This window comes from Protomyctophum parallelum, assembly GCF_964188405.1.
Source record: "Protomyctophum parallelum genome assembly, chromosome: 7".
In the NCBI taxonomy this organism is placed as follows: Eukaryota; Metazoa; Chordata; class Actinopteri; order Myctophiformes; family Myctophidae; genus Protomyctophum; species Protomyctophum parallelum.
In genome coordinates this window covers 23,970,202-23,985,201 of record NC_139705.1, presented here as the reverse complement: position 1 = coordinate 23,985,201, position 15,000 = coordinate 23,970,202, and the positions used below count along the sequence as shown (strand labels likewise).

At 46.4% G+C, this 15,000-nt stretch overlaps 1 protein-coding gene across 7 annotated transcripts in view; it reads left to right on the top strand.

Annotated features, from left to right (window-relative positions):
• prdm16 (PR domain containing 16) overlaps positions 1-15,000 on the top strand; it is a 262,651-nt gene that overhangs the window by 229,169 nt on the left and 18,482 nt on the right. For 2 of the 7 annotated variants that reach the window (XM_083769954.1, XM_083769952.1), the window contains exons 5-9: positions 6,870-6,972; positions 11,083-11,287; positions 11,635-11,782; positions 12,550-12,703; positions 13,393-15,000. The exon at positions 13,393-15,000 is cut by the window's right edge and continues 52 nt beyond it. In XM_083769954.1, coding sequence (XP_083626080.1) covers positions 6,870-6,972; positions 11,083-11,287; positions 11,635-11,782; positions 12,550-12,703; positions 13,393-15,000 — 2,218 coding nt within the window. Of the gene's footprint in view, positions 1-5,061; positions 5,474-6,869; positions 6,973-11,082; positions 11,288-11,634; positions 11,801-12,549; positions 12,704-13,359 lie in introns of those variants that run through there. The other 5 variants (XM_083769949.1, XM_083769948.1, XM_083769953.1 and 2 more) reach the window with 4 other exon arrangements.

Below are 15,000 nucleotides of genomic sequence, written 5' to 3'. Positions count from 1 at the left end.
TGTGTGCGTGTGTGCGTGTGTGCGTGTGCGTGTGTGTGAGTGTGTGAGAGCGTGAGCACACACATGTAAATAGATTGAAGGACACCCATATAATAACTATTACACATAGAGCACACTTCTCTGTGCCTCTTTCTCTCGCGGCCTGTCTTTAAGGAAACCTGGGTGTTGTATAGTAGGGTGTGTGTGTGGAGTACTGCTGGAAATGTGCCCGGGCAGTGGCCATAAAACACCAGCTGTTTAACCAGCCCTTAACCCCATGCTGCCACAACTTACTGTAGCAATACCGTCACACATTCCTCCTCTTCAATAGGACATGGTGGTCTGATTGCTATACTTTTATACTTCGCTGGTGATCACACAAGTCCCGACTAATGTGTGTTGCTCTAGCTCTAATTGCCCCATATCTACATCTACAATGATTTGTGTGTGTGCGCGTGTGAGCTGTGAGCATGTCCGATAATCATCCTATACTCTTGTTCATTGGTCCAATCTCTGTCTACATCACATTCACACTCTTCTCAGTTCCAATAGACGCCTGTCCCTCCCTTGTCTCTTACTACCGTCCCCTGGTCTCAATTTGCCACCTGTCAGCCTGTCATGCTGAGGGGACAGGCCAGTCTATCCCTTCAAGCTTTACACATTAAAGCCCAGCCTATGTATGGAGTGGGGGGACTTGGACCGAGCAAGGAGGGGACATGCAGGGGCCTCTGAGATTGACATGCAGCATTTGACTGGCAACGCCAGCCTGCCTAATCCTTTTAAGATTTTCACCACAGTGGCCCCTGGCACTGTCACAGAAAGTCAAAGACAGAATCGGGGTGCCGCTGAAAATTGCAGAGAATTATCAGAGGCCATGCCTGTGTGCAGTTTGCTTCTCTGTGTGTTTTAAGGGTTGTTGGCTTTGCTTTGGCTTGCCCACGCAAGCTTCCGTTTAGTGCGGTGGCCCTATCATTTATTTACAATCACCGCACGCACGCACGCACGCACGCACGCACGCACGCTGTCATGCACACACTCCCAGCCACTCAATGTTAAAATGCATAATTTATCCGACATTGTGCATTGTTTTTGTATTGCATGCACAATGCATGAGTTTATGGAAATATGTGCATAGCAGGCAAATTCAAATATGTGCGGTAACCTTTTAAAAGTGAGTTGATAATTCATTTCTTTTTTAGCTATTTTGCCATTAAAGTTGTAAGATTTGAGAAAGGTCATGGATGAGCATGAATAATTGAGCAAAGTTATTGTCTGGACATATTTTTAGCATTTATCCAAGTGTGCGTGCGTGCATGCGTGTGTATCTTCATATATGCATGTGCCTGCAGGTGCATTAGATGGAAAACGCCTCGCTTCGCACTGAGTTTCGAATTTGTGGATGTGCTACTTTTGATACTTTTGTGTGATGCTATAGGGCGTTCATTATATGGAGATAAGAGATTTCTGCCTAACAGCAACGATTTGTTGCATGCATTAGGCCTTCCCTAGTATCCCCCCAATATCCCCCCACCGCCCAGACCAAAACCATGTAGGCCTTCCCTAGTATCCCCCCAATATCCCCCCACCGCCCAGACCAAAACCATGTAGGCCTTCCCTAGTATCCCCCCAATATCCCCCCACCGCCCAGACCAAAACCATGTAGGCCTTCCCTAGTATCCCCCCAATATCCCCCCACCGCCCAGACCAAAACCATGTAGGCCTTCCCTAGTATCCCCCCAATATCCCCCCACCGCCCAGACCAAAACCATGTAGGCCTTCCCTAGTATCCCCCCAATATCCCCCCACCGCCCAGACCAAAACCATGTAGGCCTTCCCTAGTATCCCCCCAATATCCCCCCACCGCCCAGACCAAAACCATGTAGGCCTTCCCTAGTATCCCCCCAATATCCCCCCACCGCCCAGACCAAAACCATGTAGGCCTTCCCTAGTATCCCCCCAATATCCCCCCACCGCCCAGACCAAAACCATGTAGGCCTTCCCTAGTATCCCCCCAATATCCCCCCACCGCCCAGACCAAAACCATGTAGGCCTTCCCTAGTATCCCCCCAATATCCCCCCACCGCCCAGACCAAAACCATGTAGGCCTTCCCTAGTATCCCCCCAATATCCCCCCACCGCCCAGACCAAAACCATGTAGGCCTTCCCTAGTATCCCCCCAATATCCCCCCACCGCCCAGACCAAAACCATGTAGACCTTCCCTAGTATCCCCCCAATATCCCCCCACCGCCCAGACCAAAACCATGTAGGCCTTCCCTAGTATCCCCCCAATATCCCCCCCACTACCCAGACCAAAACCATGTAGGCCTTCCCTAGTATCCCCCCAATATCCCCCCCACTACCCAGACCAAAACCATGTAGGCCTTCCCTAGTATCCCCCCAATATCCCCCCACCGCCCAGACCAAAACCATGTAGGCCTTCCCTAGTATCCCCCCAATATCCCCCCCACTACCCAGACCAAAACCATGTAGACCTTCCCTAGTATCCCCCCAATATCCCCCCACCGCCCAGACCAAAACCATGTAGGCCTTCCCTAGTATCCCCCCAATATCCCCCCACCCCCCAGACCAATACCATGTAGGCCTTCCCTAGTATCCCCCCAATATCCCCCCCACTGCCCAGACCAAAACCATGTAGGCCTTCCCTAGTATCCCCCCAATATCCCCCCACCGCCCAGACCAAAACCATGTAGGCCTTCCCTAGTATCCCCCCAATATCCCCCCACCGCCCAGACCAAAACCATGTAGGCCTTCCCTAGTATCCCCCCAATATCCCCCCACCCCCCAGATCAATACCATGTAGGCCTTCCCTAGTATCCCCCCAATATCCCCCCACCGCCCAGACCAAAACCATGTAGGCCTTCCCTAGTATCCCCCCAATATCCCCCCACCCCCCAGACCAATACCATGTAGGCCTTCCCTAGTATCCCCCCAATATCCCCCCCACTGCCCAGACCAAAACCATGTAGGCCTTCCCTAGTATCCCCCCAATATCCCCCCACCGCCCAGACCAAAACCATGTAGACCTTCCCTAGTATCCCCCCAATATCCCCCCCCCCCCCACCGCCCAGACCAAAACCATGTAGGCCTTCCCTAGTATATCCCCCCAATATCCCCCCACCGCCCAGACCAAAACCATGTAGGCCTGTGTTTTCCCCATGCAAAGGGCTATCTGTTTTATGGTTCTATAAATCAGGTTGCACCTGTGGGCTGGGGCCCACAGGCTGGGGCCCACAGGTGGGCAAGTAGGACCCAAATAATTGGCAGAACACTTAAGGTTTTTAATCATAATATTAACATTAACAATCTGTGTTCAGATGGGTGGACCAGGACCACTATAAATTAATCTGATCATTGTAATATAGTCACAGTATATAGTCAGAATGGGTTGGTTGACAGAGACTCAACTGTATACGGGGGCTTCTGCAACATACGCATGCACGCACGCACGCACGCACACACACACACACACACACACACACACACACACACACACACACACACACACACACACACACACACACACACACACACACACACACACACACACACACACACATTCACACACACACACACACACACACACACACACACACATTCACACACACACATTCACACACACATTAATACACACACACATTACACACAGCCGTACACAAGCACTTACACAGTGTTTAAGCTGTGACACGGTATCAAATGAATGAACACAATATGCGGAACGCACGCACGCACAGCATGCCGACACATGAATGCATTCACAGTGCACACACATGCATGCATGCATTCATGCAAGCATGCACTGACATGCACACATACAGGTATATGCCCCCAAACATACGATATACACAAGAATGCACATTATGCATGCTTGCACGCATGCACTTATAAACTTATAATCACACACACACACACACACACACACACACACACACACACACACACACACACACACACACACACACACACACAGACGCAGTCAGTAGAGGGTCTAGTATAAAGCCATGGAGGACAGTCAGGGTTTAAGGAAAGCCAATCATTGTATATTTTTGGAATTAAACAGTTTGTATTATTAGAAAGTATAGTTAAAATAATAATAATAATAATAATAATAATTAAACGATTGATATTTATTTTTAACAATCAATTAAATGTGTTAAATCTGAGTGAGAATGTTGCGTATATAAATTTAACAGTCTGCAATGTTTTAGGCTATAGGTTTTTTTTTTAAATGGGCCTATAATAATAATGAGATAAAACAGTTGTTTTAACTGGTGTTTACTATAGCCTACTGAATGTCAAATTAATAATATATACCTCACCCTGCAAGTCCTACAAAATGATTAATTTCGTTGTGCCAATATTGTTTGTAAATAAATGCATTTTAAACCTATATTTAACATCAATGTTGATTCAATTTGAAAATTAAACCTGCGTGCAATTTTGTTTCAAAAAGGAAAGCTTCAAAACGTATATTTTATCATTGGCCTTATTTTTGTCAGCTGGTTTGATGGCATAATTTTTGACCGTATACTCTGTAATTGTTTACATCCTTGGCACAAATGTTTTAAAGGTTCTATGTATAGATTACATGTGTATCAGTATTTGCTACAAACTGTGAAAGACATCTTGCTGAAAGATAACAAGTTGAAAGCAGGTGTCTGGCCTGTGTGTTTGTACAATAACCTGAACCACATTGCTCGGCGTTTGTTCTAAAAAGCTTTTTTTTTTAAAGGGGAGAACAAATAAATCGACGTCCAGCGAGTCCAGCCTCACACCGCGGCATGATTTTTATCACTTGCGCCTTGTGTTGTGCGCGTGCGCGCGTGTTGTTCACCTTATTTCGCGTTCGCGCGCATGTCTCTCAGGCCGCTTTATCCATTCTTTGCATCAATAATAGATGTATCTATTATCGCGGCCCCCAAAGCGGCTGACGGCCGCGCGGGGGGACCGACCGGAGATGCGGGGAGGGGTCTGCTCCGTTTTAGATCCCTCAAATCCTTTTGGCTGGAGACTAGTGGAGATAAGAAGAGGAGGAGTGGCCGCGACGGTTAACGAGAGAGGAGAGCGCTCCGAGGGGGCAACAGGGAATCACTAATGAGACGGAGAGAGAGAGAGGGAGAGAAAGCCTCATCATCATCAAAGACGTGCTGTAGTCTGTAGTGACTAGAGAGTAGTGAGTGCTGCCTCCCGTGCCGTGCCGTGCCGTGCCGGAGCATCGAGGCTCCTCCAGTCAGACAGACAGACAGACAGCCTGCCGTGGCCGCTCCGCGACCTCCTCTCCTCGGCCCTGGCCGCTCCAGCCAGCCGCTACACCACCTCCTCCGCCGTCCCGTGCTCCGTACGGTAGCAGCAGCGGCTTCTTTCACTATGGGCTGCGTCGCCAACTCCAGCGGGACTGAAGCGCTACTGCAGCTGGAGGCTCTGAGACGCGCCGCGCAACTTTCTCAACTCTTCCGACTCACGGAGAAACGAAAGGTCAGGTCGAAATATCAGTTATGGAAGAAGAAAGCTGCAAAGCAACGAGGCAGCTGCAGCTACTTGTTGTTGTTGTAGGCCTATTGCGTTATTGGTAACATTGATTGGATAATAGTCGACTGCTGCATAAACTAATATTTAATAACAATAAGCGAATAATAATAATAATAATAATAATAACAATATTAATAATAATGTGTTGTGGCTTGTGAGACTGTTCGATCAATATGGCCCGTTGTGATGTTTGTCTGCAAAGGCCAGCTGGATTGACGAACCGTCAACCGTGTGTGTGTGTGTGTGTGTGTGTGTGTGTGTGTGTGTGTGTGTGTGTGTGTGTGTGTGTGTGTGTGTGTGTGTGTGTGTGTGTGCTGTGTGTGAGAGAGAGAGAGCTTCATATGTAGTGAACGGACACATAGGCCACTCGTTGTGTGACTTGGTACAGTGCGCCCCCAAGTGTCCAGAGATAGCATAGCAATTAGATTATGATGGCAGTAAGCTAGGCGTATACTGTTTGCGTTTTGTTATTTCAAATTTCATAGACATCACGATCTTGGCTTTGTAGTCTATTTACTAGTATATTTTAAATTGTTAGCTCATTGAATTAATTTTCTAGGCTGTATTTTTTCCATCTAAATCTAGTCAATAGGATTATTAATGTGATGAATCCAGTGGCATGCAGAATCATGCTGCATGCGTACAGGCCTCACATACGTATGTATGCCATTATTATGCAACTCAATTGTCCTCAGTCATCTGTATGAAAGCAAAAGACAATGCAATGGACATGTGTTCACACACGTTGAATTTCACTGAATCATACACACATTGTCTATAAATGTAAACGGGGGTCCAACATTATCCGACTTAGGCCTATACTCATTTGTCTTATACATATTTTTTTCGTTTGATGGACAGTTTTTCTTTGCAAAACGGTAGGCCTGCTGGGCTATCATCCAGTCACACCGTTTTTAGGCTGTATATCATGTTTTTCAGACGTTTTGTAGAACAAGCCAGTTATAATTAATATATTTATTGTTTTGGAAAATCATACCCATATAGGACATTTAGTAATCACATTGCTATAGCCTAACGTGCATTTTAATGTCCATACGAGATATGATAAATAATCAAATCGCTATCATTGGGTTTTTATATTTGTTGATTTGTTGCATGTCTATAAAAGGTTATGATTAGCCTAATAATACATCTGACAATATGTTAATGAATCATTTACAACCAAATTACGTATAGGCCTACCAGTGTCTATCCAGTTCAACGAAATGACAGAATTGGATTAGGATATAAATGACATTGTATACCGGTAATAATGTTATATCAGGCTCTGTGTTGATAAAATAATGTTTGATTCCACCATTCCTTTGTGTTTTATCTCCAGATCTATTATAAAGCTGTTCGGGATATTGAAGTAGGGGAGGAGCTTTTACTGTACATGAAGGACGGACTTTTCCCCGAGGGATCAATGGCTCCCAACCTGGAAGGTAAGATGAATGCGCGTCATTAGCGCACATTTTAAACAAACTACCAAACATCCTGTGTTGCTTTCCTCGCTCCACTGCCCACACAATAAAGCTGTATAGAAATGTCAAGTATATTTAAAGATGAAGATGACGACGATTCAAGATGAAATTCATTTCGAAATAACCAATTGTCATGCACTATAGACAATTGTTCAGAAGATAGGCCTATATTAAGCATGTATGCTGTTCTGACTTATATGATCGCGCATACCTGCATTGCATGCAAAAACCCTATATATATTATATATATATATATATATATATATATATAATGAGTGAGCTGTGAGCATGTCCAAAGTACAAACTCTTCATGACATTTGTTTAAATTAAACCACGAGTAGGCCTCTGTAGGCCTATAGGCCTTTGGCTGAAGTTATTAAAAATCGGTTTAAAATATTTGATATGGTGGCACTATACACCGATATTTTTTTTAAATGTGTTTATTTTATGAAATTGATCGATAACATTGGATTGTTCTATATGCTGCACACATAATGCCCTGGGCTGGCTATGACAGCAGCAGCTGCATAATGCGTCACATTTTCACGTGGCTGTTATTTATTTCCCCCCCTTTGAGTTGGGTAACCCGGACAAAGACTCCACTCCCCCCCCCCCATAACCCAACCCACAGGCTGCCTCCGCGCGACTGCGTCAGTGATGCAGGATTATGTCGAACAGTCGAAGTATTTGATCAGATAATCTACCTAAGCCTATACGCTTGCTCGACGTCAAGTTCAAATTCGCGGAGGGAAAAACAAATCGAGCCCTGATAACATCTTAACTTATTCCATCGTATTATCGTATATAGGCCTAGTTGTCAGGTAACTAATAATTGTTTCGCTGTCCTTTGCTTTAGCCTGTCATAAAATAACATGTTCGTGAGACGTCTTGTAATACACGAAAGGTTTTTTTTTTTTTACCGTATAGCCCCGGACCGCTCTGCTCAGATCTCTCTGCCAAAGAAAGGCACGGAGGAGCGAGCGAATGAAAAGGGGAGAAAAACCGGAGAAATATAATTGAAAAGAAACAGACGGTGTGAATGACAGAGAGGAGGAGGCATGTGTGAACGGAGAACGTCTTTTTTCAGGATAGATAGCCTCTCTGCGTTTGGGTGTAGGCCGCTATAGCCTCTAGTATAGAGGCTATACAGACAGACAAGACTCTTTCATTTTCACACAAGCAGGCAGGTAGGCCTATAGAGTCTATATACCTGCCTGCTTGTGTGAAAATGAAAGAGTCTTGTCTGTCTTGGTGCGCGATTCTGACTGTGAAATATGATGTTGTTGTGTGCGTCTTCCCGTCTCCGTGTGTGTGTGTGTGTGTGTGTGTGTGTGTGTGTGTGTGTGAGTGAATGAGTGAGGGCTGGCTGGCTGGGAGTGGGAGCTTGGCAGCGCAACCCCGCTCTCTCCGTCTGTCTGGCGGCTTATCGGAGCTGGAATTCGAAGTTGAGGACTTGAGGAGTCCCCCGAGACCTCACCCATGCTCCCAGATTAGCCGCTAAACTGCACATAATTGTACTCCCCTTCTTCTCCCAGAGTGCTATTAGCCTTCCATTTATATATGAGCACGCTAGCCCCTCCCCCAACAACGCAGACGGAATAAAATAAGTTCGAATGAAAAAAAAACGGGGAAAAAACGGCCAGGCACGCACCGCAACATATATGCGTTGCCACGTGCACATTATTTATTGCTTTTTTTTTTTTATCTTTTATGGGCTTCGGGCTTTATAGACACACATAGCTCAATATTTCAATGCAGTGAAAATAAATATGTAGCCTATACTGTAACTGTATGGATAATTGGATATAGGCTGGAGCTTGCCTTTACACATCAATATTCACTCACTGACATGCCGTTCTGAAAGTTTAAACTGTTTTACACCCACTGCAAAAACAACAAAGATATGACATATATGCCTATGATGGACATCTTGTAATATTTTTCTGAACAGACTTTTGTTTGCTTTGACAAAGCAAGCATCTGTAGTGAAATGTGGAAACATGCATTATAAATAGGCACTTTATAGAACCCCCATTTTATTTTTCCTCAAAAAAGTTCCACCTCTCCAAAGGTGACAAGAAATATATATCTGGGTGTTGAGTTATTTTTACTGTAGCTCTGGAGTGGAACAGAACCAACTCTTTCTCAGCAAAACACGCACACTCTCAAATGAATTATGTGCCCACCGGTGTCAGTTATAGCTAATAGTGTTTAGAGTTAGCTTAGAGTTCATGAGTTATAGGACTTATTGGACCATTGACCATGAAGGTCATTTATCCCCGGCCCAAGGTCAAGACACATTGATGTTACTAATGCCTTGTTAATGCCGCAGAGAAGTTCCAGCTGCGTAAACGGTCTCGTGCCGTAGAAAACAGGTGAGCCGTGCCGTGCCGTGCGTGTGCACTGTAAGTCATTTTGGATGAACTCATTTAGCCAGTGCACCGAAATGATGGATGGGTGCACAAGGGTGTGTGATGGGGGACCCCCGGGGGGGACTAGTTGTGCGTTGCCAGTGTGGGTATACACAGCATGAGTGGATGGTGAAATCACCACAGGCTCGGCGCCACTTTGCCCCTGCTTATTTCTATTCCTCGTGCACGGCTCATTCTGTTTGGAAAATGTTCACACAAACACACACGTACACACACACACACATGTGCACACACACACACACACACACACACACACACATGCACGCACGCACGCACACACACACACACACACACACACACATGCACACACCGGCACACACACACATGCACACACCGACACGCGCACAAACACACATGCACACACAAACACACTCCGTTGGGCTTTCCCCTTGAACTGTTATACTTGGCGTGGAACTCAGGAACTTGCCATTGAAAAAGCTGGCCGAGTTTTTATGCATTTGACCTTGGTGGTGAGGAGCATTGTGAAAGGTTATCACCATGCATGGAAAGGGAAGACCAGCCCCTATTGTTTCCCCCCCTGTGTGCTATTACACCACCTCGGTTCCACTCACCACTGCTGGCCTTAACAAGCAATTAGCCATGTTAACGAAGGTTATACACTTTACTGCTAATTGATTTCCATTTTCCGCAAATGCCAATTGGAGGATTGTTGCTTTCAACGTTTGAACAACAAGAGCGGGTCTTTGATTACTTGTAACTAACACAAAGAGAGGTAAATAACTCCAATATATTTCTGCTGTTTGGCTTCAGAGCTCAACAGTTGATTTTTATCAGTAATGGGAATACTTGGATCCGTTTCCTTGGTTCAGGGGAACACCACAACGATTTTTTGAGAATTAACATCATTGCACTGGTTCTCAAAGTGGGGTCCTGGGACTCCCAGGGGTGAGATCAATGTTACCACTAGTTTATGGTTCAGCTATTCAAAAATACTATAGTGTTAGGCTATAGGTGTAAACAAGTAAGTATTAAAAAATAGCCCCAAATGTGTCGCAATGCGATGCGTGTAGTGACTAATGCGGCTGCCTAAATTATAACTTTTTAAAGATTTGTTTTTGGCTTTTGTGCCTTTATTGATAGTTACAGTGAAGGCGGACATCATCGGCAAAGGTCATCATGAGCGGGACTCGGACACACGACGCACTGTCAGGCCAGAGCCTATATGTGTCATGCGCTTGGACCACTAGGCCAGCGGGGGCCCTGTACCTGTAGGCAAATAATTGGTTGAAATAAGACCATAACAGTCAGGGAAGTGCAGAGAATCACATCACTTTACTGTAATACAGCCTTTAAGGGCACTTATGCCATGTCACGATATGATGGTATCCAATATAGTCCCTTATATGTCATTAACCACGTGAACCCTATAGCATCCATAGGATGCTAATAGGTGAACATTTGGCAAAAACAAGAACACTCAGGGAAAAATAGCAGATCCAACAAATTGTGAGCTTGTAGAATCACCTGAATTCCTTTAGTTTGTGCCTGACAATTTATGTTGTGTCTGTGCATGGTGTGTGTGTGTGTGTGTCTGTGTGTCTGTCTGTCATGTGTATGATGTATGTGTGTGTGCCGTGTGTGTGTCTGCATGTGTGCGTGTGTGTGTGCGTGCGTGCAGATGAGCAGATGTATCGCTGTGAAGACTGTGATGAGCTGTTCCCCTCGGCTCTGGAGCTTCGCCGGCACCAGAAGTACTCGTGCTCCAGCGCCGGCTCCATCTTCGACGCGCTCAGCGAGGACTTCAAGCAGGAGCGAGAAGACAGCGCGGACGAGCCCGTCCACGAGTGCAAAGACTGTGAGAAGATATTCCCCAATGAGTACAGGTAATACCACAACACTGTTGTTCTCAAATGTTTTTCATTACAAGGAACATTTGGTTCCTAAATGTAGGATTGTTCATACATTTAAGATCCTTCCTAACCCCCCCCCCCCCCGCATGCACGCACACACTGTACAGTATACACCTACACTATACAGTACACACCTACACTATACAGTATACTTTACAGGATTTCAGATTCACGGTCTGTTTTATTTGGTCTTTTCGTATTGCTTTCTTACTATTTGCATTTCTATATGACTATAGTTTGACATTTTCAAGTGTGTCACTCACTGACATATTTGAGAGAACGTCAAACCTTTTAAACCTTTGTCGTCCTCATCCATGCAGTCTGGGCCAACACATGATAGTGCACACAGAGGAGAGGGAGTACAAGTGTGACCAGTGTCCCAAGGCCTTCAACTGGAAGTCCAACCTCATCCGCCACCAGATGTCACACGACAGCGGCAAGCGCTTTGAGTGTGAAAATTGTGATAAGGTACAGCACACCCAGCACGTAAGTTGTGCGCGCTCAACCCACACACATAGGCTCTGTCTCTGCTTCAGAAATTCTGCTGGGCTTGTTCTGCTTCTTTTTGGCTTTGTGCATTTGGATTACGTATACTGGACAATGGATAGCAGGGACGTGCACACATAGACATCAAAGGGGGCTTGAACCCCTGCTCTTTTATACCTGTCTGTAAAACAACTGCCCTTCCCAGAGATGCAAAAAATGCCACTCCTTTCCTTTCCATGCCATGCCGGAAGGCAGCATTCAGGAGAATTGCTTTTTCTTCCCCAAAGTCTCCTGAACTTGGGAACGTAGCATTTTGCGTTGGGCAAATTTGTTTAGAAATCCATGTCGTATACACCGCATATCCAGTAGATAAAGAGTGCTGGGTTGAAAATAGATGATCTACAAGCTCTCAACGCATTGCAGGGCGACGCGTTGTGAGCTTGTAGATCTGCTATTTTCAAAAAATTTGTCCCTTACGGGATTTTAGCCCCTGCCTCTCTAACACTCTCTGCACGTCCCTGATGGATAGCAATATAGGATCAGCTGCAACATATATACCTTTATACATGGACTCTGTTATAGCACTCAAAATGCATGTTCAATCGCCCAAATGCAAAAAAAAAAGAAAACGCAAATACATGGAGGGCAGATGTTATTTTAATTATGGCATCATCATCAAATATACAGTGTAATGCATTGGCTCGTACGTTTTACGTCAAGGTCTGTGGTCATGCCTTCTTCTCACGCAGGTGTTCACAGATCCCAGCAACCTGCAGCGACACATCCGTTCGCAGCACGTTGGTGCACGTGCTCACACATGCCCTGAGTGTGGCAAGACCTTTGCCACGTCCTCAGGCCTCAAGCAACATAAGCACATCCACAGTAGCGTCAAGCCCTTTATCTGTAAGTCAGAGAAATGGAAACCATCTAATTTACTGTTAGATTATACCCTTTCTGTCTCATCCAATTCCTGTCTCCCAATGTCTCATCATCGCATCTCCTCTACTCCTCTGCATATTGACTTCTCCTTCCCCTTTTACCTCCTCAGCATCATTTGGAACCAACCATGATAATCCAGCTATAGACATGTATACAGTATACTATAGTAACACAAACAACAAAATGCTTCTGTAAAAGTCATCGCATACATATTCAGATGTCATTATTCACCTTTAATATTTGCATTTCCATGTATATTTAATTTAGTTTAACCTGAGTTACAATCCAACAAAATATATAAACTATCTAATTAAATATTTTTCAATTAAAACATTTTCATTGTGGCATATAGCTTCAGTGGAACAAAATGCATAGATTCCGGAATCTATGCTGTATCCTGCATTCCAAGCATGTAACGAAAAGTAACACACATGCTATATCCAGAGAAACGCATTCAAATATACACTTATCTCGATCCTCTTGCACTGAATAAATGACACATGTCCTGTAATGAAACCAATCACTTGCTGTCTTAACCTACAATATTTCATCATGCAGTTGTCATTTTTTGTTCATTTGGCACACATAATTAGAGACAGTGTTTAAATGGGCTTAACCAGGCCCTGGTGGGCTGTGTCCTTTTGCTCCCCCAGGCGAGGTGTGCCACAAGTCCTACACCCAGTTCTCCAACCTCTGCCGCCACAAGCGCATGCACGCTGACTGCCGTACCCAGATCAAATGCAAGGACTGTGGGCAGATGTTCAGCACTACCTCCTCCCTCAACAAGCACCGGCGCTTCTGTGAGGGCAAGAACCATTATGGCTCCCCAGCAGGGATGTTCACCCCAGGCATTCCGATGAGCTCTAGTCCCATCATGGCCAAGATTAAGTCCCACCACCCGCACCATCCAGGCCTCAACCACTCAGGTTTAGGGTTCACTGACTACTTCCCCTCCCGTCATCATCCCCATGCTGGTTTACCCTTCTCCCCCCACGGCTTCCCTTCCCTCTCGCACGGTTTCCCGGGCATCTTCCCCCATTCGCTTTACCCACGGCCACCCTTATTGCCACCCAACCCTCTACTTAAGAGCCCCCTTGGAAGCAGCAGTCAGGAAGCCAAACTGCCTCGGAGCCCCCTAGACGTCCCCCCACTCTCTTTGGCCGGCCACCCGAACAACAGCGGTGGCAATGGCTTGAGTCAGGCAGAAGACAAAGAGAAGGAGAACAAACCGGACTTGTCTTCTGGAGGAGAAGCCAAGGCCAAATCGAAGACGGGAGACATGTCTGACGGCAGCGACCTTGAAGACGTCAACACGACAAGCGGGACCGATTTGGACACGACGACCGGTACTGCTTCAGGCGAGGGGTCTGACTTGGAAAGCGATGGAGAAAGCGAACGGGAGCGAAGCAGCAAGCGGAGGAAACCCTCTGGCGTGGTGTCGGGTCAAGAGGGCATGCGCCCTGAAGACGTGAGCAGTGCATTGGTATCGCCCATGTCCAGCTCGGGGACCCTTGCCATCGACCGGCCCTTCATTTCCTCGGCTTCCCAGCACTCCTTCTTTCCTCCGCCCGACGAGCAAGCGCTGCCACCCAGCACCGGCAATGCCAACACCGTCACCACAGACTCCATCAAAGCCATCGCCTCCATTGCAGAGAAATACTTTGGCCCTGGTTTCATGGGTCTACATCAGGAGAAGAAGATTGGTCCACTGCCGTATCATTCCATGTTCCCCTTCCAGTTTCTGCCCAATTTCCCCCACTCCCTCTACTCCTTCAATACCGAAAGAGGCACCATCAACCCTAGCATGTTTTTTAAGCCTGAGCCCAAGTCACCTCGCGAGCACCTACACAAAATGGTGCACGGTGGACCCGGAGCTCCTGCACCCACCGCTGAGTCACCATTTGACCTCACCCACAAGTCCAAGGAGATCAAGCTGGCTCCAGCCACTCCGACCAAGCCATCTCACCCCAACAACAGCAGTGGGAGCAGTGCTGGGCCCCTGTCAGTATCTGGCAGCGAGGAGCAGCCTCTGGACCTCAGCATTGGCGGTCGTAGCCGGGGTGGACATAATGGTGTGGCCTCTGAGCCACACAACCGCAAGCACCACAACTTTGGGTCTGGCAAGGGTGTTCCCACCAAAGAGGAACCCCCTGCTAGTGTGAACCCACACCCACACCCACATCCTCATCCACATCTACAGTCTCTGCACCAGGTCAGCATGGCCCAGCACCAGCAAGCTCTGTCCCAGCCACCCCAGCAGC